We start from the raw sequence: 24,209 nt of genomic DNA, 5'->3' as shown, positions 1-24,209 counted from the left end.
TCCTGGGGTCATGTAGTAGTCATTATTGTTTTCAGAAGGTGGGTCGCGGTGCAATGAAGTTTGAGACCCCCTGCTTTAACTGATGTCTCCATTGACGTGAATATTAAATTAACTGTATACTTTAAAGTCATTTTCAACGGCGCATGCCTGCTGTGACTGCCCAGCAACCAGTTTTCAAACACAAATACCCTAACCAATTTCAAACATTTTTTCCCCCTTTTTCTAAGTGGCGAAAGAAGCTAATTCACATACAGCCTTACTTGCCTACAAAATCCCAGGTTTTAAAGTAAGCCATTTTAAGACAGAGCTCTGCAAACAGCCTCTGAGCTGTGGATGCCCACTCCTTAAACAACAGTTTTATAAGTAAAAATGTCATTTTTGCCGCATGTTTTTTGTTGTTGTTGTGGCTGTTGTTTTATTTTGTGGCAAATAATTAAACAACAAAAGCACCTTGTGAGCACAGTATACCAGGTTTCAAGCCAGTGTGATTGAATATAGCTGATTTAAAGAACCTTGATAATAGGGACTACAACAGAAAATTGTATTCAAGTCTTAGGTAACACTTGTAAACACAAGAACAAGGCACTAATACTATCTACCTGGATAATAATCTTTTCTTTAGATGAGGAAGTTAAAAAAAATCTCATTTCACTTATTATGTGAGAAATGTAAACAATTTAAAACTAGCATTCAATTCTAGAGTTCTAATCTGTATTTTGGATCTAACTGAAACTTTCTGTATGTCCTAAGCAAAACAAACAAGCAAGGAAGCAAAAAAACAACACCCCTCCCCCCCCGCAACTCCTTCATTAAGCTGGAGTTACTCCTGTAAATGTACACCAATTGTGTAAGAAGGAAAAGTCCTTCTGCAACGACAAAACAACTTTAGAAAGCCAGGAATCTCTAAGTTCAGGGTGCTCTTTAAAATAAAACAGAAATAAAAAGTCTGGAAATGGACAATTAAGGTCACCCAATCAGCCACAAATATGCCATGACAGATTAACAAACATTTGGAGACAACCCTATTTTCAAACAATGCAGGTGTTTACCACATCAGCGATGCTGAAAATTCTGAAGGGATCTAACTGAACTATTTCACTCGTGTTGATAGACTGAGGGCATGTCTCCACTACAAAATTAAATGGACCCAACTTACACCGGCATACAGCCGCTGCAGTAATTACATTGCTTGTGTGTGTCTATGCTTTGCTCCTTGTATTGGTGGTGGATGCACTCACCAGGAGCGCTAGCGCTGATTTTACTGTCAGTGTGGAGCATTGTGGGACAGCTTCTGAAAGGCAGCGACAGTCCATGTAAGCAATGCAGAGTCACTCACACTGCACTGATCTAACTACATCTACATTGATTCTATGCCTCTTGTGGAGGTGGATTTATTAAGTTGGTATAGTGGGTGAGTTATATCGGCGGGAGCGACATTTTAGTGTAGACGCTTACAGAGTTAGGTCGATGTAAGGCAGCTTAGTCGACATAACTGTGTAGTGGAGCATATCTTAACCAAGAAGCACCAATCACTACAGCAAAGTATTTCTGCCATCTTTAGCACTGTTTGCTGTTGCTGGATAAAGAGCACAAATGAAATTTTGGGTTGCATTAAGAGATGCATGCACGCAATTCACAGGATGCGATAGTACTGCTCTACTCCAAGCTGGTTAGGCCTCGGCTGGAGTACTGTGTCCAATTTTGGTCACCAATGTATAGAAAGGATGTAGAGAAACTGGAAAGGATCCAGAGGCGAGAGACAAAGATGATCAAAGGGATGGAATGCAAACCATATGAGCAAAGTCCGAAGGAACTGGGTATGTTTAGTTTGGAAAAGAGATTAAGGAGGGGACATGATAGTTGTCTTCTAATACTTGAAAGGATACCATAAAAAATATGGAGAAAAGTTGTTCTCTCTTGCCACAGAGGGCAGGACAAGAGGCAGTGGGTTCAAACGACAGCATAGCAGGTTTAGATTAAATCTCAGGAAAAACTTCCTAACTGTCAGAACAGTAGGACAATGGAACAAACTGCCTAGGGAAGTCGTTGAAGCTCCTTCACTGGAGGTTTTTCAAAAAGAGGCCGGATAGTCATCTTCCTTGGATGGTTTAGACACAACAAATTCTGCATCTTGGCAGGGGATTAGACTAGATGACCCTTGCGGTTCCTTCTAGCCCTATGATTCTATTATTCTAAAAGTGACCTCCCTTTGACCGATTATTCACCCACATGTATCCCAGTTACAATCAGATTTTCCCCTCCCTATGTTTGCAATGTAAGTGCTGCAAACTCCTCTGACTGTACTGTTTTTACTTAGACCACTGGTAAAAATGAATAACAAGAAGTTAGTTACTGTCCTAGTTTAGCGATTAAACAGTAGGTAGAGCCATTCTGAACATGGCTTCTTGTAGTTATACACATGCCTGCATTCTGGGCTCATTTTTCAGCCTTATGCAATACCATTTCCAGCCACAATCACTCTATTTGCCATGAAGCTCAGGGTCGAGCCAGCCTTCAACGAGGCTGCAATGTTAATACAGCGCTAGTCACCTGAGAAAGCTCATGTGTTGATACAGTACACTGCACCATCCCTTGCAAAAAGCTGTGCGATGATTAAAGGAAGAAAAGGAAAACTATACATTCAAGGTAGTGTGGAGCAATTATACTGCAAAACTAGGGCGAGGAAATAGGATTGTAAGTATCTCACAGAGTAGTGTCATGCTGGAAGGCGTTAACTGCCACCAAACACAGACCTGGATGTACTAAGCACCATTCCTTCAAGCTAAATGTGACTGCTGAAACAACAGAAGCCACCACCTAAGGCAGTAGCTACGTGGCAAGGCCGGGACCAGCAGACAGCGAGGGAAGTGGTGGGGAACGTGGCCCTGAGAGCAGCGGTGACGACTTTCTAATGTGCCGGGAGGTGCCCTACCCCCGGCTCTTCTCCAGGCCCCGCCCCCACTCCACCCCTTCCCCCAAGGCCCCACCCCTTCCCACCCCCGCCCTGCCTCTTCCCACCCCTGCTCCATCTCATTCCACACTCCCCCAAGCACGCCCCACCCTCGCTCCTCCCCCCCAGTACCTCCTGCATGCCGATCGCGGCGGGCGGGAGGCGCTGGGAGGGGGGAGAGGCACTGATTGGCGGGGTCGCCGGCGGGCGGGAGGCGTTGGGGGGAGGGGAAGGAGCTGATTGGGGGGGCCGCCAGCCCCGGAGCACCAACAGAGGCGGCGCCTATGCCCGAGAGAGAGAGAGCAAAGGCAGAGCCCTTCGGGCACAGGACTTGCTGGAAAAGCAGGCTTGGAAATGGTGAGCATGGAAACGGCCTGATATTGTTTTTTTCCTACTGTGTTCAGGGAAACAGGACTTCGTGGACATACGTTGTAAACGAACGAGATTGTGCCAAAGAAACACCTGACTTATATCATCCATTTCTCCTCCTAACAGAAAGAGGCTGGCCCGCCCCTACATACTGGCTAACTGCTTGGGCCGAAAGGGAGCAGTAGTTTGTGGGGAGAGGTTGTGAACATGAACAATTTTAAGGCTGGGAAATTCAGAAGAGCTCAGCTTCTATATAGGCCCCTAAACAATGGTAACACTTTCAAAAGAGCTCATCACCCAGAATGCTTAGCTGCCCTGAGGACTGACCATATATTTCGGTGCCTAGATTGGAACTGAAGTCTCTTTGGAAAATCTGGCCCCAATTTGGGTGCTAAGAAGAGCTGCCTGGGAAAAGTCCTTTTCCCCATGTGGGATATTTTGATACAAACCAAAAAATGTTAGCTTCCATCAAAGTTTTCTGGGAAAATGTTTACTTTTCAGCCAAAAATATCAAGAACCCCAAAACAGAAAAATGTCAGCTCCAAACTGACAAAAACTGAAAAATTTTCATTTTTTGGCTGAAAATGTTTACTTTTGGGTACTTGGGTGAAAAAATCAAAACCTTGTCAAAGCAAGCAAACATTTTCTGTGAACATTTTCATTTACTCGAAAACCCAATGTTCTGCTGAAATATAGTTTTTACTGGAAACTTTAACCAGCCCTAGAGCAGAACACTTTGCTGGCACCCAGCACTTTTATAACTTTGGGCCTTCAAGCCCAAACTCTCGCTCTAAAAGGCAAATAAACACAAAATATTCCAGAATGCACATATATATGGTTAAATATTACACAGCCATATATTCTAAAACAAAAGCATTCAAAGTCACATCCTCCTTCATTTACCTACCAAGACCTATGTTCTGGCTCTCTAGGCCAGGGGTTCTCAGACTGGGGGTCGGGACCCCTCAGGGGGTCGTGAGTTTGTTACATGGGGGGGGTCGCGAGCTGCCACCCCAAATCCTGCTTTGTCGCCAGCATTTATAATGGTGTTAAATATATAAAAAGTGTTTTTAATTTGTAAGGGGGGTCGCACTCAGAGGCTTGCTATGTGAAAGGGGTCACCAGTACAAAAGTTTGAGAACCACTGCTCTAGGCCTATGTCCCCTCCCCTTTCGCTCCCGCCCTCCTTGCTACAGCTGATAAAATTAGTTCATCTAAAGGAGCGTAAGGAAGTCATCTCCCTGCTCTGGTGTGGTCTTAGGCTAGGTCTACACTGGGGGGGAGGAGGGGGATCGATTTAAGATATGCAAATTCAGCTACGCGAATAGTGTAGCTGAATTCAACGTATCCGAGCTGACTTACCCCGCTGTGAGGACAGCGGCAAATCGACCGCCGCGGCTCCCCCGTCGACGGCGCTTACTCCTACCTGCGCTGGTGGAGTACGCGCGTCGATTCGGGGATCGATTGTCGCGTCCCGACGAGACGCAATAATTCGATCCCTGAGAGATCGATTTCTACCCGCCGATCCAGGCGGGTAGTGAAGACAAGCCCTCAGTCATTACATTAGCTGCTGCAGCAGAGAATCACAGCACCTTGATCTCACATCAGGTGAGACTTAAAAACTAATAATGAGATATGAAAAGCCTTCCAGTGCACCTTCAGAAATGCATTTGTGCTTTTCTCTGTCTGCATGTGTATTCTCTTGGAGCCAAATACTGCAGGTACTGCATGTGCAATACCAATGGTCCCGGCCATAGCAAAACTCCCAGGGCGCTAATAATTTCTCTACCAAGACTGAGTCTGGCAAAGTTAGGCAGCTATGGCTGGATGGGAGTAGGCGGGAGAAGAGAAGCAGCTATAAAGCCAGGGCATGTCTGAGAGGGAAGCAGACACTGGCACTAGGAGGATTGTATCTGGGATTGGAGACGGGCTTCATTAGGCTGCAGAGAAGGGAGGGAAGGGATCAGCAGTGAGCTGGGCGAAGGAGGAGTAGGAGGGGATTGAAGATCTGAACTTGAGTTTACTCTGTAATTCAGTACAGAAAACAGAACGTGGGCTTGGTTTAAGATCAGTCTACCGACATAAGGGCTGACTGCAGGTGGCTTATTTAATAGCAGCTAACTTATTAATCAAGAAGTAAACTTTGTTTCAAAGGCCTCTTGGAGAACAGTGAAGGTGAAGACGACAACAGGGGCTACATTAATGCCCCATTTTACACAGGTGCCGCTGCACTAGCTCACATGGGGCACCTGGGAGAAAGACTTTGGGCTTTGGCATTTGTGCCAGGAGGCTGTGATGTTTGCATCATCACACTGCCCTGGCAACCTCTAGGTGTGCCAAAGAGTCAAGCCCTAAAAATCTTGCAGGGCAGTTTCAAGGCAGAACCTCAGGGAAGTCCCTCCCTCCAGTTGTGGAATGGTCTGTATTGACTGGAATGGCTGGGACTCAACACCAATGCAGTTATATTCTGAAACCTCCTCCTCCACTCCCATATCACATAATTAAACACAGAACCTGTATTTTATTAACCATAAAAAGGAAGTTAAAGGGAGTTATATTAACAATATAAGTAAAATATTGATAATGTTTTTATCCTTTTCACTTAGACTAAAAGAGACTGTATTCTATAGGCTGGTCATTCTCCTCCTTTTCCTTTAAGTAGTGTGACTGTTAGACTTCCATGTACTCTAAAATAGCTGCCATGATATATCAACATAAGATAGTATTATCCACTAGTTGCTGGTGCAAACATTCCGTTTAATATCTAAACAGAGGAGGAAGACTGTTTTTATTGGATTCTTCCTCTTCGGATGGAACAGCATTGCCAGGGGCTGTGGTGAAAAATATCGAAGGGCTATGCAGAAAGGTAAGAGAGCTTTCAGGAGTGTAACATGCAAGGAATCTGGTTGCTTTCAGTGAACGAAATGGTTTCTCTGCAAGCAAATTCCATGGGGGAAAAAATAATCTACAGCTGGGGGCTGGTAAATTCACTAAAGACTCCAGAACTACACCTGTTTGTAAACAGTCTCTTTGTTCATACAGAGAGGATTATCCCTAAATGGATTTAGGTGTCTCACAGATTTAAAATGCTTCTAATGAATCATTGTTCACTTGGCAGGTGTTTAGCACAGCATCAGATTAATAAGGAGATGATGCTACATTACCTGATTCTGTGAGGACATCTGTTTTCAAAAATCAAAGTTCATTCATCATATGGCGGTTTAATGAATAAAGGTTATAAATGTCTAACATCAATTCAACTATTCCTTCTCTGACAGGGGAAAAAATGCAGCATCAAAAAATAATCTGCTTGGCTTGTACATTTTTACACACTTGTTTCTATTTTTCCAAAGGCTGAATTAATCTTTGACTATGACACAGAAGTAAATGCATACGGTCTGACATTTCTGTGATTTGAGTGAGAGCACAAACTGCACTTCTCCCTCTCAACATTAATGCAAACTGACAGTGGTATAGGCCTGAAGTCATGTGACTTTAATCAGCACTGCTCTAAGCCATCAGAATCACATTAATTATTTCAGGGCTATCTTTTTGGATGAACAGAGAACTTGCATTAAAAGCAGGAGATTCTGCTCATCTTCTTAACAAACCTCTTACCGAGCTTTACCGAAAGGTGGACTGTTAGCAGCTGCAGCTATCGGCACCCACAACAGACCATCAGTGAACTTTCACAGTGTCTTATAGTATTGCAAAGACCTCACTCATGTGACTTTCCCAAAGCTATTGGGAAATAAGCCTACCTTCTTCACTACCCCTTCAAATAAATGGAAACTTTCCCCTTGTAAATATCTCATTTCCCGTAAAATATTCATCCCTTTTCCAGGCTCATAAACATCACGCTATTTTTGTTCCACTATACTAGGAGCTGAGCTTTAATGACACTTTAGACCGTAGCTTCTAAGCTATTAGCTAACATGTCAACCAGCTAACGGTTCTACAGGGAAACAAGATTAGAAAGGATAGGAAAATATTGATTTTTTTCTTCTCTTGCCTTTTTTTTTTTTTTTTTTTTTAAATAAAGGATCCCACACCTGCAATACAATGCTGCTAAAGCCAAGCTAAACAACAAAAGATGCCCTACACAACAATCAAAATCTTTCCAGTGCTGGGGCAGCTAGCAGTATCCGCCGGAAACTGTAAATATGCATGATTTGTCTTTCTGTAAATACACATGCTTTAATATTTCATAAAATCATTCAGCAGCTGGTGAATGAGAAAGATCAGGGAGTAAATTCAAAAGGTCGGAGTCTATGGACACCGCTGATAGGAATTGCTTGCTGGAAAGAAGGTGGAGCGTCCCATCTTTCAAAAAGAAAACAATGGCTTTTGGAGGGACTTGGGGGGGGGAGGTAACGGAGGAGAAGCTCACTCAGCGGGGAAGAGGATCAGTAAACCTCCAGCCTTATTTGCCAACAAGCTCCCTTTCTGTTCTGAATTCTTCTCTCAATTCACCATGCAGCACAAGCTGTGCAAGTCAATCCGTGTTGGAACAGAAAGACAACTTAAAACAATCAACACCCCACATTAAAAAAAAAAAAAAAATCAAAACCACCAGCCCCTTCACACAAAACAGTAGGTGAGAAGGTACTTACCGACTTTGGGCTCTTCTTTGGGACTGGCAACCCTGAAAAAGGCAACAAGGAAAAAATAAACATTAGCATATAAATGTTACTTTCCTTTAAGAAAAAATACCTAGGTGTATCATCTGAATGTAGCCATCTGCAGAGTTATGTCAGATTTCGCTCTAGCATTGGAGTTACCAGTCTGTTCATATCGAATCAAAGAGGAGAGAGAGAGAGAGATCTGCATTAGCTATGCTGACTTGTGCTGCAGCAGCCTGGAGGCTGGGGAAAGAAATTCACAGACCTCAGCGGCCTGGGAAATTGAACACTTGGACAGAATCTCAAATGCTCCCCTGGATTAAGAGAGACTTAGCTTACAATTAAGCCAAGGATATTTCCTTTTGACGCGATTGGCTTGTCAATTTTATTGGACCAATCAGAACCGCAGAAGAGAAACAGGTTGATTTTTAAAAAAGTGTCTCTCTAGAAATAGATTTTTAAAAGCAAATTTGTATTGGCTTTAGATGAGAGGCTCAGGCTGGCAAAGCAAAACAAAAGCACAAAGAGGGATAATCTTTATCCCTAAAAGGGATCATTTACAAATATGGTTGTTACTGACAAAACACACAAGTTTTCTTCAAGTCCATCCTAGATACGTAGCTATAAATATGATCAATTTCAGATTGCTGTAGCTTGAAAATAAAATGCTAAGAATGTCTTGACCCTGATGTGCAGGTAGTGGGCTGAAGTGAAAGGTTTAGGTAGTTCTGGATGACGGGAATTTTTAGGGATGATCAATGATCATGATCAAAATGTAAAGAAAAACAATTTAAACACAGTAGAAGAGAGAAGGGTGATTTTGCCATTTGAAGCCAGCCCCTTAGTTGGTATGATGAGCTCACAGACATGGGAGATCTCAAGACCGATTTCTGTTGACTTCCTCTATCAGTGGCACAATGGCCAAAGGCAACGAGCTGTAAACTTGTTGGAGATGACCTACGATATAGGAAAAGCTATTCTGAGCAGATAGATCAAAGAGGAAAATAAGTTATTTTCAATTAAAAAAAAAAAAGCCTCTCGCCTCAAACCTGTTTCCTTATGTGGCATTCCAGAAAAAATAAATATAAAAACAAAACACAGATTACACTGCACATTTAAGTGCTCAGTAATTCGGACACTCAAAATCTGCTTTCATCTTTAGGATGCGATTTATGTGGCATTTATGCAGCATTATGTTTCCTACTTTATACACTTCGTTTGTGCTAAAAACCATGCTCTTGTCTAACTTTTATACAGGAAGTAAAACAAGTTATGCAACTGAAATATGAATTGTTATAGCAAGAAGCTGATCTTACGGTAATTTGCAAGATGTCATCTCTGAATATGGAATGTCCACAATTACAAATGATAAACAGTACCCGCTTACCGCCTGCTGTCAGACTTGTATGTAAATAAGACTGCATAATACCAAATGCTGTAGTCGGATTTTAAATTAATTGTTTTCAACGATTGGGGAGTATTAGTGCTCTAGACATTATCCTGTTTGGTGCATTATCAGCAAATAACTAAGACCCTCTAGGGCAGTGATTGATTGTTGGGTAGTGGAACATCAAAACTGTTTACACTAAACAAATACGATTGCAGCTTTGTTTTTCTACAGACATTGCCTGCATTCATGTAACACACTCAAAGAATAAAGCACCAACAGTTTTCATGGCAAGTCACATTTGTAATAGGCAGTTTATCACATATTATATATTTGCATTCTTTGCAAGAGACACTCTTTCTGATTAAATGGATACATCACACACACCCACCCCAGAGTTGGCACTATAGCAATCCAGTTGTTCTCCAAAAGTTAAAACTGTAGATGCAACTGAACTGTAGGTTTAAAGTAAACTAGAGATTTAGTTTATTGCACCAGGGTCATTACATTTTAATAAATATGAACTTCTGAACAAACCTCTCCTTCAAAATTTGTCATTAATTTCAGCTGCTACAATCCAAAAAGATCGAAAATGGCTGAAAAATGATGGAAAATACACACAAGGCCATTGTTTGACAGGCCCTCTAAAGGCTCATGAATCTTATTGTGTCACTGCTCTATGCCAATCTTTGCTACAGAGCAAACAATAATTGGCTTTTTACCAAAACAAGCAACTGTACATGTTCAAAACACATCAGTAACTTTTGTTGGGACAAAATCAGGTGATAACTTGTGTTAATACTTTGCTGTGAAAATTTGTTTATTTTAAATCAAGACCTAATTTAAAATCCGAGTTCCTGCAGTTGTGGGCCAAACTTGGAGATAATAGACCCCAGTTTCCAATATGCATTCCCAGCTGAAGGAAAGGATACAGTATAGAGCAATAAGACACATCATCTGCACACAGACACAACTCCTATGGGGGCTGTTACTAGTGAGAACACACTCATTGAGGGGGGGAAAACTAATGGCACAAAGTAATGGGCGGCGTAACTTTTAGCCAGTTGCCACTGCTCATCAAATTCAGGATGGTAAGGACCAAACGTGCTACTGGCTGGTGAGTGGTTTCTGTAAAGCTGGTGATAGTCTCCAACCCCTAGCAGATATACATCTGCCTCTGAAACACACATCGCTACAACTGGCATCTTGGTTGGAAATCAGAGAGGACGAGGACTTAAAAGGCACAAAGAGTGAACGACCGGTTTCTCTCTACAGAGGTCATAGCAGGTCATGGTGGAAACCATGCACTGGGGAGGCATGGGAAAGTCTGTACTGCCACTGTCTAGGTTGTACCAGCTCTGTGGTTAAATATAGCAATTTAGGGCCAGACTTTTAAAGGTACTTAGGCCCCTACGGAGATTTTCTAAAGTACACCTCTACCCTGATATAACGCGACCCGATATAACACGAATTCGGATATAACGCGGTAAAGCAGTGCTCGGGGGGGGCGGGGCTGCGCACTCCGGTGGATCAAAGCAAGTTCGATATAACGCGGTTTCACCTATAATGTGGTAAGATTTTTTTGGCTCTCGAGGACAGCGTTATATCGGGGTAGAGGTCTAGGTGTCTAACTGCCATTGATTTCAAAGCCCACTAGACAACCAAATACCGTTTAAAATCTGTCCCTGGGGCAACAAGGCTGACATCTTTCACACGCACTAAATTCACCTAAAATGTATTTAATTAAAAAAGGCTCAATACACTATCAAAATCTTTTTTTGGGAAAGTGCATTCAAATAGCAAAAGAGGGGCTGTTGCCATCAGTTAGCGGTGGTTAAAACAAAACAGCACACCTGGGACGCACTCTCCATATGACCTAGATAAGTGTTTCTCAACCTTTTTGATACCGGGGACTGGCTTGCTGCCTTCCTAAATTGTGTCAGGGAGATCTCAGGGACCAGTGCCGGTCCACAGCCTGGTCGCTGAGAAACACTGACCAAGAGCCCCTCCAATGGGCAAGAATCCTCATAGAGAATACTTACAAATGTGACTCCAATTAAATCACTCAGAAAACACAAATTACTCCCTTGTAAAAAGCCAGTGTAATCAAGCAACTGCTTAATGGCAAAATACCAGTGATCGCTGCGCAATCTTTAAATACAAAAAGGGATTGTAATCTAAATTCACAGAGTCGCCAAGAACGGGTACATACACGGTTAGTAAAAAACTAACCAAATGCAGGGATCTAAATTAAGCCAGTTATCAGTGAGATTATCACAGTTATCTTAACAAAAAACTCTCATTTTCTTCCCCAGAACTCCCTAAAGCTCTATGTACAGCTGGCCACATCCATCTGCTAGACTATATTTTGGAACATAGGGAGAAAAATGTAAATTGCTCAGTAAGTTTTGTACCACAATTTCACTATTTCAATGACTTTCTATCTAGAGCAACCTTCCTATGAAATGCTGTGAAGGAGGCATTGTAACTCATGGATTAGACACAGAGTTTTAATTTAACATTAGCTGGTATGTTTATTCTGTTTTAAAACTGCATCATTTTAAATGTCTTTTTGGTATATTTCAAATCTAGAAAGCACTGATAAAAAAACAACAAGGAGTCTGGTGGCACCTTAAAGACTAACAGATTTATTTGGGCATAAGCTTTCATGGGTAAAAACCTCACTTCTTCAGATGCATAGAGTGAAAGTGCATCTGAAGAAGTGAGGTTTTTACCCACGAAAGCTTATGCCCAAATAAATCTGTTAGTCTTTAAGGTGCCACCAGACTCCTTGTTTTTGTAGACACAGACTAACACGGCTACCCCCTGATACTTGATAAAAAAAACAGTTATGCGAGCCATACAAAAGCTGGATACACCATGTGAAATCAACCCCAAATTCTGCTGTTTCTAGTATATAAAGTATCCAAATTCCAAACATCCGTGTTTACTGAACATATGCAAAATGCAAGGATTCACACACCGCAGTCTGGCAGTGTTCTGGTGTCCCCTGAAACATAATAGACAATGAGGGCCACTAGAGGGCTCACAAACTATTTAAAGGGACACTACCCAATTCTTGTATGCTACTACTCCTGGGGGAATTTTGTGCCACTGTGCATGCGTAGAATTCATGTTCCCCACAGATTTCTTTGTTCCCTGGCAGAAAAATGGCTTTCTGACAGGGAAGCAAAGGGAAGCTGCAAGAGCAGTCACGCACCACTCCCTAGCTGCGCGGGTACATTGTTTCAGGCACCCGGAGCAGCCGGTGGAGAGGTAAATCACCGCAGGGCTGGGAACACCCCAGCCAGTGGCTCCTACCCTGAGCTGGCATCAGCTGCTAATCTTGGCTGGGCTGGAGGCAGGAGAGGACAAGATTTCCTCTTCCCCTGCAAGGAGTGGCTGGGGCTGTGTCCAACCCACCCCCAGAAATCTCCCCCAGCTGCAGGAAGCTCAGCATCCTCCCCTGCTTCCTGCCCCTATCGCTCCTCAGCTGTGGGCGGAGGGGTCACTGTACAGGAAGCAGCTTCCCCGCCCCCCCCAACGTCTGGAGCCTCCTGGCACCCAGACCACCACCACTGAGCTCCCTGCACTCAAACCCCCAACCCTGACTAGCCCCACCCCCTTGTGCTCCCACATCCAGATCCCCAAACCACTGACCCCCAACTAGCTGCACCCAGACCCCCCACCAAGCCCCACTCCTCCAGCACCCAGATCCCCCTGCTGAGACCTCCACACCGAAACCCCTCCACTGAACCCCAACCACTTTCTCTTGGAAGCCCCTGAAAAATCCCATTGCCCCTGCACCTGGAACCCCCTCAACGAGCCTCTGTGCATCCAGCTCCCCCACACCCAGACCCCCCCTCTGAGCTCCCTGCACCTAGATTGTCCCACACTGAGATCCTGTCTGGTTACGCCTGCCTGCCCCACACCTAGTGCTGAGGGTGCAGTCCACGCCATCCTCCAGATCGTTAATGAAGATATTGAACAAAACCGGCCCCAGGACCGACCCTTGGGACACTCCGCTTGATACTGGCTGCCAACTAGACATGGAGCCATTGATCACTACCCGTTGAGCCCGATGATCTAGCCAGCTTTCTATCCACCTTATAGTCCATTCATCCAGCCCATACTTCTTTAACTTGCTGGCAAGAATACTGTGGGAGACCATATCAAAAGCTTTGCTAAAGTCAAAGAATAACACGTCCACTGCTTTCCCCTCATCCACAGAGCCAGTTATCTCCTCATAGAAGGCAATTAGGTTAGTCAGGCATGACTTGCCCTTGGTGAATCCATGCTGACTGTTCCTGATCACTTTCCTCTCCTCTAAGTGCTTCAGAATTGATTCCTTGAGGACCTGCTCCATGATTTTTCCAGGGACTGAGGTGAGGCTGACTGGCCTATGATTCAATGTTTGGTTTTCATTTCCAATCAGAACAGCCTGAGAGATGTTTGCAAACAACAGCAAAGCAAAAGGTAGGTGAACTGGGTTGAAAAGGTCACCAGTTGGTTTTGCCATTATTTTGGCTAGAGCACAGAATGCAGGACAGCAGAAAATTAGCAGGAAATTAATAAAAACACAAGAAAAGCATTAAGGATTGTGGCAGTGGGCTAACATTTACTGGGGAAAAACCGCTGCATGAAAAAATAATAAGCCCACCAAATACTGCTTTTTTACACCGTGCTGAATAAAGACCAAAGGATATCATCCACCAAGACACATATTTGGCAAGAGGTGCAGGGAAATACTGGAGCCAGAGGTAAAGGCCTACTTACCCAGCAGCACACATCAATCTCTCTGTTTTCTGAGTGAAAAACAAGGAGCTCTAAATAATTAACAGTAATGGCCATTAATGTTGTTGGGAAAAATAATTCTTTATAATCCATTGCCAAAAGATTTTTAATAAAGGATGCATACTATTTTTAAAAATTGATGGGAGTTGCTCTTTTCCAGATTGGAAAAACAAAAAACAAAACAAAACAAAAAACCCACCACCCACGCAGTAATTGAAAAAAAGAAAGCACAAGTTTGCATACAGCCATAAACAGCACCATCAAGAAAAAGACCCAATCCTGCAACAGTATAACTTTTCTGCTTGTCATAGTGCTCTGCATTATAATAGCGTTACTGTACTAGCATAAAGATAAGCTATGCAATACTAGCTTTAAGCCAAAGAATAATTTGCACCGAAGGAATGTAGGCCTGCTATAAATCAAAGGTTGCTGACTAGCAAACAAAATGAACAATGCTCTAGTTCTAAAATGCTAATGCTTGAGAAACGTGTTTTTTAGGAGCCCAAATGTAGGTATTATTAACCCACTGGCACGAGCAAACAGAGTTCCCAAAAAACACACCACAATGCATAGTATATTATTGCCATCGACAAGAGTTTCAGTCCCAGTGGACCTTAAGAAGTTAAATCATATCCTCAATTATTATTTGCTACTGTTTTGGATGCTAAACAAATTATCAATAATTTGAATTTTGATTCTGTGGTCATACTTTCAAGGTCTCAAATAAGAACTTATATTAGAAGTAATAAGAAAGATGTGAAATGTTAATAAAATGCTAATTGATTACTCCAAGTATATCAATGCAACTGTGTAACAAGATATGTATCACTTAGGGAGTCGTTAACCACTAATAAAGATGACATTACGGTAATCAGATAGCTTGAGGGATTGGTAATTACATAAAGAGTCACTATTTCATGACCAAAGTAGTTTCACCAATTCTAATGATTTTATTGCAAATCTCATTAAATTAAGTCTTTTTCTTAAAGCCCAAGCCCCTGGATTCATGTGTTTCTGTGAGATTCTCAACTTTCTCTTGGAAGCCCCTGAAAAATCCCATTGCCCCTGCACCTGGAACCCCCTCAACGAGCCTCTGTGCATGCAGCTCCCCCACACCCAGACCCCCCCTCTGAGCTCCCTGCACCTAGATTGTCCCACACTGAGATCCTGCACCATCCACCACCGCTGCGCTCCAAAAGACGGAATGCAAAGATCTACGAGAAGATCTCTAAAGCCATGGCAGAGAGAGGATACAGTCCTGGTTGTGAAGAAAAGCCTGAGAACATGAACCTTAAAGTCTCCAATACAAGAAGTAAACTAAAATGAGCCCTTTTTAAAAATAAAAATGATGATTTGTAGGCTGTTCTCATGATTTTTGGCGCATGACTCATATGTTTTGATCACTTGGGGCAGACAACGCTGCCAGAGGTTGCCGCCGTCTGAAGCTCTTCACTGAACGAACTGCAATGAATTCAGTTTCTCAACCCAATTTCCAGTGCACAGTTGTCTGACTAAGTCCCACCACCATAACAACAGGCACGCCTGCTGGCAGGTCAAGCAGAAAGGCCAAGAACTCAGTGAGCATGGAGGCTGAACTACCTCCGACCATTCGAAGGGATGCCCTCCAGGTTAAGCATTGAGGCACATCGGTGAAGGAGTGCACAAAAAACATATTCTGCTGTTGTCAGTGTTGCATTCGTTCTGATCACAGGCAATTTTTATCTCCGGGGCTTTTATAGCACTATTAACAAGGTATAAATTCAAACCCCAATAATGTTCCGTTTGGGACAAGCGCTCTTCTTTTGTGTGTGTACAACAGCCAGCACAATGGGCCGCTGGGCACAACTGTGGTATTAGTACCAATAAACAATGTTTTCAATAATCAGCTGATATATTAAGTAAGAGGCCTATTCCAGCCATTGGAAGGTAAGCAGGCGGATTGTGACTGAACACAATGGAGTTATACCCACTTTCAGGAGGGCTGAATGTATTAAAATTCAAATATACATTTACTCTAAAAGAAATGAGGGGCTAAACAGACCTCTTTCAATCATTTGATTCAAAGCATTCCCTAAAATCCTAACCCTTAACTAGTCCTAGAATGCAGTTTGTTTGTCCCTTCCACTCCTACAGTTCTATGATTCTGTCACTAAAAATAGATCCTTGCTGGTTCCTCCATGTACCACAGTACGACTGACCTCTTGTGACACCTTGGGCCTGCCACTTCCCCGCCCTGGAACTCTGCTTCCCCTCCCACGCTTCATCTGCCTTGTTTATCGAGAGGGTGAGCTCTGCAAGGCAGGGACTGTCTGTCACTGTGGGTATGTCTGCCCTGCATTCTTAGCTTGAGGGATAATTTGCACCTAACCCGACTCCCATCCACATCCCAAAACTCCAGCTCAAGTTAAGTGGGATCTTGAGCTTGAGGTAGCTGGTCTGTCAGGGGGGTGGGTTGGAGCTCAAATGCCTCTGAAGCTCTAGTAATGCCGTGCCTAGCACAAAGGGGCCCTGATCCCAACTGGGGCCTATAAGCGTTACTGTCATATAAATAATAAGAATAAGAAATAAAAATAATGGTACTAAGAGCAGTCTCAGAGCATTTAGTACCCCCCCCACACACACACACACAGAGGGTACACCATGGTCTGGATGGGGAAAAAGAGAATCAGACTAAGAACACGAAGGTATATCTGTAGTTAAACTCAGCATGGAGAGGTACAGAACTGCCAAGTGCTGGGGCATTTATTATACTGCATAGTTGGTCTCAAAATAAAACCACAATCAAATAAAACTCAAACCATTAGGAGAGACTTACCGTCTCTGTCAACTTTTACCGACCCACGACTGCTGTTAAGGGACCGTTACTCTCCATTTAATCAATTATACCAATAACTGGAGCCCTTTTCCTTGAAGCCAGGCACCTCGTTAATTCTGTTATTGTTGATATTATGATGTTTAATCAGTCTTACTGCAGCCTTTTCACCCAGCCCGGATGTGGCCAAGAACTACATTAACCACAAACGTGTAGACACTGAAGCTGCCCCACAAGCTCAGCATACAAAGGTGGGAGGAAAGGGTTTGGTTTTAGAAGCTAGAATAAAATGCTCTGCATTCCCCTAGCTCATTATTCCAAGTCTGCCCGATTCGCTGGTATGCGAGAAATGTTGAGGGAACTGTGAGGCACGGCTCTAGTTAAATCGGCATCGTTTAATGCATCGTCTAAGGTTCTGCTGTGCCACCTTGTGTTACATCGCATCACATCTGATATAAAACAACGGTGCGCGGCTTGACTTGCTCCTACGCTACAAGTTCAACAATGAAGAAAAAAACTTTCAAAATTCACAAACTTAAAAAACCCCTTAAAAGTGCCATAGCTTTAGTAATTCTTTTCTTAAGCCAGCCCCATCTTTTTGTCTGACAAGGGCCTATTCCCTTCTGAAAGTTAAAATAGTTCACACAATGAGAGGATTTCAGGCAATTTGCTGCTAGAAAATCCTTTGATTTTTCTTGATGATTTATAACTGATCTGAACTCTTCCATACACCGTGACAGTTGAGTCTCACATACACTACACTACTACGTACAAGTTTAGGAAATCATTTTAGCCCTTAAAAAAGGAGTTTTGTGATGAAACACCATGAACTGTATCAGTTACTGACTTTTCCCCATCCTAATAGTATTCAAAGTGACTGTGGAGATCAGATGACATACACATCTATGAGGAACAGTCTAACACAGATGTGTCACACTATCGTAAGAATGAACGGTAACTGATGTAACACTAATATTTGCCCTAAATACAGTTTACATGGACATTTATCAGTTTGCTCCACTTCATGCTCAAATAGTAGCAACACTAGACAAGTTGATTATAGGTAGTGGAGATAAAAACAATGCTATGTTTTCAATGACTAATGGATTAATCTTGGGTAGTTTTATACACCATACCATCAGAAACTGGAGAGTCCTATAGGCAACGAAAATGCATAGATATCAGTCTTTCCAATTCTCACAATTTTGTCATGAGTGTTGTGGTACTTGGTGATTCCCTTAAAGCTCGAGCTCCTGGAGTCAGGTGATTATGCGAGACACTCAGCTTTTACTAAAAAAAAGTTTCTAGCCGACATGCCTACAGCAAAAAAAGCTTGAAAATAAGAACCCCGAAAGCTCCAAAACATAGCAAAAAGAATCCCCACATTTAATATTTTTAAAATCTCATGAAATTAAGTATATTTCTTGATTTGTAGGGACCTGGCTCATGATTCTAGAATGCCTAGGGCTGGCAATACTGACTTTTGTTTCTAGTACTAGATTCCCATTTGATTTGGATTACTTTCATTTAGCCATTCACACCAGAGTTTCTAAGTCAAGTGACATGATTCAGCTTTCTCTCTCTATCTCACATTAACGAATTAGCAGCAATTTTAATCTAAACTGAGGCCCAGTCTCTGTTTGTGGGTCTAATTTGCGCCTGCAAATGCCCTTTTAGTGCAAATATTAGTAACTATACATCAAGACAACTTGATACGCAACTATTAAAACCTGAACACACACTTCACTGTAGGCATTCAAAGACCAGGTGAAATTCTGGCCTGAAGGAAACTGAAGTTTTGCCATTCAGTGGGGACAGGATTTCCCCCTCTGTGTTTTTTGTGGATGCAAGTTGTGGCCACAAAATGGATAAATATTATTAATGCCAAGAACTGATTTTAAAAGTTAGTTGAGGAAAAGAGAAAACAAGTTTCTGTCGGGCTGTTTACAAACCAATTACTGGAAATCAGTGCACCATGCTGCATAGCAATACAGAGCACTGACCCAAAAAGGCACATCTGACGCTCCCTTGCTGCTTAGAGAGATGAGGTAACTTTCATTGTGAATGTGAAAAACACACCCATACCAAAATGTTCATATGAAATATGAACAGGCCTGGCAGAATTCAATTTAAATAATTTCAAAGGATAATACTCTGATGTTTATTTTTAAGCTTTTTATTTTTATCAATTGTCACAGTTGGCCAAAATTATGGGTTTTAAACTTTTTTTTTTTTATCTATTGAAAGTTGCATGGTTACGAGAAATGATGGGAGAGGTCAGACAACAATTATTTAATGACACTAGGTGTTGAAATTCAAAAAGTTAAAGCTTTCTAACCACTACAACACAAACTGTCAACATCACATTTCAAAATATACCAAGTAAATATTCTTAAGTCAAACGTAAATAAGTTCTCAAGCAGATTTTTCTTACTTTGTCTATCTGTAAATTGCTATCATCATTGATGGAAACAGTTTGTCATTGGTTTGTGTGTGTACCGTGAAATTGACGTTTACCAACATTTACTGATAAAAATCTAATCCTTCCAAGCCTATCTAACTCTCAACTTTTCTCTTACAGATATCAACCTTTCATTTAATCTATTCCTCTGATTTTAGCCAATTCCTGTTTCTGTTACTCTGTAAACTAGTTACTAAGCGGAATGACCACAGTAAGAGACTGAGAAAATGTGATATTTAAACTTGCTTTAAAGTCTCACCAGGTTTGTGAGCCTTGTTAGAATTTAATTCCACTCAATGGAGGGAAGAGAATGGGCAAAAGATGACCAGATACTTTGGGAAAGAGAAGTCACCATTCTCAGATTTAAATGTTCCTTCAGAACTGCTACTTCTCCACTAATCAAGTAATCCATGAAAAACAGGAAGCGTATGTTAAAATTATATTAACTTTGGGCCAGTGCTTTAACTTGCCCCCTAATTTATTTTTACTAGAGAAAAAAGTCCAGTGTAAGAAAATGTTCATGAAATGTAATGTGTATTTTTCAATGCAATTTTCAGACCAGCTCTAATTTTCACTCATCTGATTTCCTCCTTCCCATACACATTTCTCTAAAGGAAACAGTAACTTGAAATAACACATGAAGTTAACTGATTTATTACATATTTTAAAGATTACTAATAAGAGTCCTAATTAAATGAGGAAAACACCTTGTAATACAGAATCTTAACCATCAAAGTCAGTTTAGTTTACTTCTATTTTTAATCATGCTACAATTCTGACACATATTTACATCATTTTCCACCTTATCTTTGGCACTTATAAGCTATCAAACATAAGCCATCACAATCTATTCATGGATAGCATTATTCATGCTAAGGCACCATGGAGCATTAACCTTGTATATTTGCAAATAGCTTATACAGAGATGATAACGTGTTGGTGAAGGATCCAATGAACAGGTTTCAAGGGAGATGACCGAATACAAGTGAGTGGGAAGCTCTAGTTGTTTTATCCATGACAGAGGGTTAGGAGAGAGAAGCCAAGGAGAAGAGAGGACTCCTGAGATGGGATTTGAAAAGAGCTAGGGTCAGTCAGGCAGGCCGTATGGCAAGAACATCAGGCTGATTTCCAAGGACGAGGAATTAGAGATTTCTGATGAAAGAAGAAGCTGCCGCAGTTTGGGCTAATGGTAGTTTGGTGAGTGGGGAAGTAAGGGAGACCAATTATAATTGAGGGAATTACAACACTCAAGATGAGACCGGGGGAAGACATGAGGTAGGGCATTTTGAAGGATGTGATATTTACAATGAACACACATGATTTAAAAAACAAACAAACCCAGGAGAAAATTATTTCCATTAGCAAAATACTCAGGTACGCTAAGATACAAACTGTCGCTTCAAAAAGTATTCAGGGCCACACATTTAATAAAAGCAGGGAGTTCAACAAGTCAGATACACCGCCTGCTCCCCACCCAGAAAATAAAAATAAATCACTGGGAATGCAGATTAAGAGACATTCATAATGTAAGCCCTGATCCTGCAATCAGACCAGCACAGGCAGATCTTTGCATTCATGCACAATCTATGCTGACATTGACTTCAATGGGGCGCCATTTATCTCTAAAGGTCCCCCTGAATGGATGCAACTGCAGGACCAAGTCCTCAGTCTGTGTGAAATACCCTTGCCCTGCAACAAAGAAAAAATAAATGAAAATGCTATTTGAAAGAGGAACCCTGTCTTCCCCTTTCTGAAGCCCTGGCACATGCACAGACATGCTATGGTAACAGTCATATAGTTCCCGGGTTGTGAGCTTGTCTTGAATGCTGGATTCTCTCTCGATTCAGCAGCTGCTATAACCGTTTGAAATTTTCTGACAGCTAGACACTTAAGCAGCATGACTTTCGAATCACTCTTCATTGAAAGCCTAAAGGGCAAACAGAAGTGAGCGGCTTGTTCAACAGAGTTCAAGTCTCCGGCAATAGCTAATTGCAGGCAGCTATAATTATGATGGTTTCACATCATTAGGGAAAGCAGCTAAAAAGCAGATATAATACTAATGATGTGAGATTAGATATTGCTTTTCGTTTGGCTCCATTAAATGATCTTTCTGCAGTCCTAGTGATAAGTTGGGTAAGGTGAAGAGATTTCTTCTTCTGTGAGGGGACTTTTGCTAAGCAACATGTACCCAGCCCGTCCTTTGGTTTAAAGGCCTGAAACTAAAAGGTGTGGAACACCCTGAACTCCTGTGGAAGTCAGCAGGAACTGAGGCCAAAGGAGTAGCACTATTGGTTGAGGATTCAGCCAAAGACTTTGCTGTTGCCATTGCTTTTATATGGAAGGCACTCCGTTATTATGGTGACAGGTGGCAGTATAAAACTCTGAGGCCTGGTCTACACTAGGCGTTTATGTCGAATTTAGCGCCGTTACATCGAATTAACCCTGCACCCGTCCACACCACGAGGCTATTTAGTTCGACATAGAGGTCTCTTAAATTCGACTTCTGTACTCCTCCCCAACGAGGGGAGTAGCGCTAAATTCGACATGGCCATGTCGAATTAGGCTAGGTGTGGATGGAAATCGACGGTAATAGCTCCGGGAGCTATCCCACAGTGCACCACTCTGTGGACGCTCTGGACAGCAGTCCGAGCTCGGATGCTCTGACCAGCCACACAGGAAAAGCCCCGGGAAAATTTGAATTCCTTTTCCTGTCTGGGCAGTTTGAATCTCATTTCCTGTTTGGACATCGTGGCGAGCTCAGCAGCACTGGCAACGATGCAGAGCTCTCCAGCAGAGATGGCCGTGCAATCTCAGAATAGAAAGAGGGCCCCAGCATGGACTGATCGGGAAGTCTTGGATCTGATCGCTGTGTGGGGCGATGAGTCTGTGCTTTCCGAGCTGCGCTCCAAAAGACGGAATGCAAAGATCTACGAGAAGATCTCTAAAGCCATGGCAGAGAGAGGATACAGCCGGGATGCAACGCAGTGCCGCGTGAAAATCAAGGAGCTGAGACAAGGCTACCAGAAGACCAAAGTGGCAAACGGACGCTCCGGATCCCAGCCACAGACATCCTGTTTCTACGAGGCACTGCATTCCATCCTAGGTGCGGCCGCCACCACTACCCCACCACTGACCGTGGACTCTGAGGATGGGATATTGTCAACGGCCGGTTCCTCGGACATGTTAGCGGATGGGGAAGATGAGGAAGGAGATGAGGAGGACGAGGCAGTCGACAGCGCTTACAACGCTGATTTCCCCGACAGCCAGGATCTCTTCATCACCCTTACAGAGATCCCCTACCAACCGTCCCCAGCCGTTAACCCGGACACAGAATCAGGGGAAGGATCATCCAGTAAGTGTTTTAAACATCTAAACATTTATTTTTAACAGAACAGGAATATTAACAATAACAACAATGGGTTTCTCATGATTAGTGTGCCCTAGGCGCTTAACGTTTCAGTCCTGGGCAGTGCAACTATTGAAAAAAAATCTAACAATGTCCGGTTTTGCATGATTGTTCTGCCCAAGCCGCTCTACTGTTTAGTCCCTGCCAGTGCAGCTACAGTAAAATGCGGTCTATATGTCCGGGGATAGAGCTGAAATCCTCAATGGACATCTCCACGAAGCTCTCCTGGAGGTAATTGGAAAGCCTTTGCATCAGGTTCCTGGGGAGAGCGGCCTTATTGGGTCCTCCGTAATAGCAGACATTTTCGCGCCAGGAGACAAGCAAGTACTCCGGGATCATTGCCCTGCAGAGCATGGCGGCATACGGCCCTGGTCTTTGCAGGCTTTCCCGAAGCATTCTTTGTTTTTCCGTGTCTGAGATCCTCATCAGGGTGATGTCGCTCATGGTGACCTGCTTTGAATTAGGTAGGGGAATGTTAGTATTGGGACTGCTTGCCCGTTCCTTTACAGAACTGTAACCGGCGGTTTACAGCCACGCGGTGGAGGCGGGAGAGGAGCAGCATACAAGGATCTTTCCCTGGGACAGCCGCGAGGGGGTGGGACAGGGGCAGAGCTCATGCTTGCCGGATTGCTGGCAGCAGGGACTGGCATTGCTTTCAATGTGAAAGGAGGCCAGTGCAACTATTAAAGTTTTAAGCAGCCACAAGTCTACGGCTTACCATGTCGTCCTGCTACACAAATTCCGGTGTCCTGCCCCGCTTCTCTGATCTGCACTGCAAGACCCCAGGCACTGAATGCGAAGGCCGAAAATTCGACCTTGTCCTGAGTGCGCATGTGATAGGTGCTGTGCATGGTCTTCTTCACAGAGAAAGACTATGTTCTTTGTTCACAACTAAATTTATCTTTCTGAGGAATTCACTCCCTTTTTCCCATTCCCACAGCTGCGACTGTCTCCCAACGTAGCCTGGCATCACACTCCCAGAGGCTAGCGCAGATTAGGCGGAGGAAGAAGAGGACACGGGAGGACATGTTCTCGGAACTTATGGGCTGCTCCCGAGCCCAGGCAGCCCAGCAGACCCAGTGGAGGGAGAACTTGTCCCAAATCCACCGATCACACATGGAACAGGAGGAGAGGTGGTGGCAGGAAGACCAGCAGGCGACTCAAACGCTGCTGGGACTAATGAGGGAGCAAACGGACACGCTCCGGCGCCTTGTGGATGTTCTGCAGGACCGGAGGCAGGAGGACAGAGCCCCGCTGCAGTCCTCTCTAACCGCCCTCCCCCGCCACCAAGTCCCATACCCCCCTCACCCAAAGTCCAAAGGAGGAGGGGCGGCAGAGTCCGTGAAAACTCTCACTCCACCCCTGCAGACTGCTCTACTACTAGAAGGCTCTCATTCCCCAAAATTTG

General features: G+C 43.2%; 1 protein-coding gene across 1 annotated transcript in view; it reads right to left on the bottom strand.

Annotated features, from left to right (window-relative positions):
• The window catches only part of MAGI1 (membrane associated guanylate kinase, WW and PDZ domain containing 1), a 496,147-nt gene that overhangs the window by 35,502 nt on the left and 436,436 nt on the right, over nucleotides 1-24,209 (bottom strand). The window contains exon 13 of the mRNA XM_065408270.1: nucleotides 7,933-7,964. Coding sequence (XP_065264342.1) covers nucleotides 7,933-7,964 — 32 coding nt within the window. The remainder of the gene's footprint in view (nucleotides 1-7,932; nucleotides 7,965-24,209) is intronic.

This window comes from Emys orbicularis, chromosome 7 (genome assembly GCF_028017835.1).
Source record: "Emys orbicularis isolate rEmyOrb1 chromosome 7, rEmyOrb1.hap1, whole genome shotgun sequence".
In the NCBI taxonomy this organism is placed as follows: domain Eukaryota; kingdom Metazoa; phylum Chordata; order Testudines; family Emydidae; genus Emys; species Emys orbicularis.
This window is presented reverse-complemented; position numbering and strand designations above follow the sequence as displayed.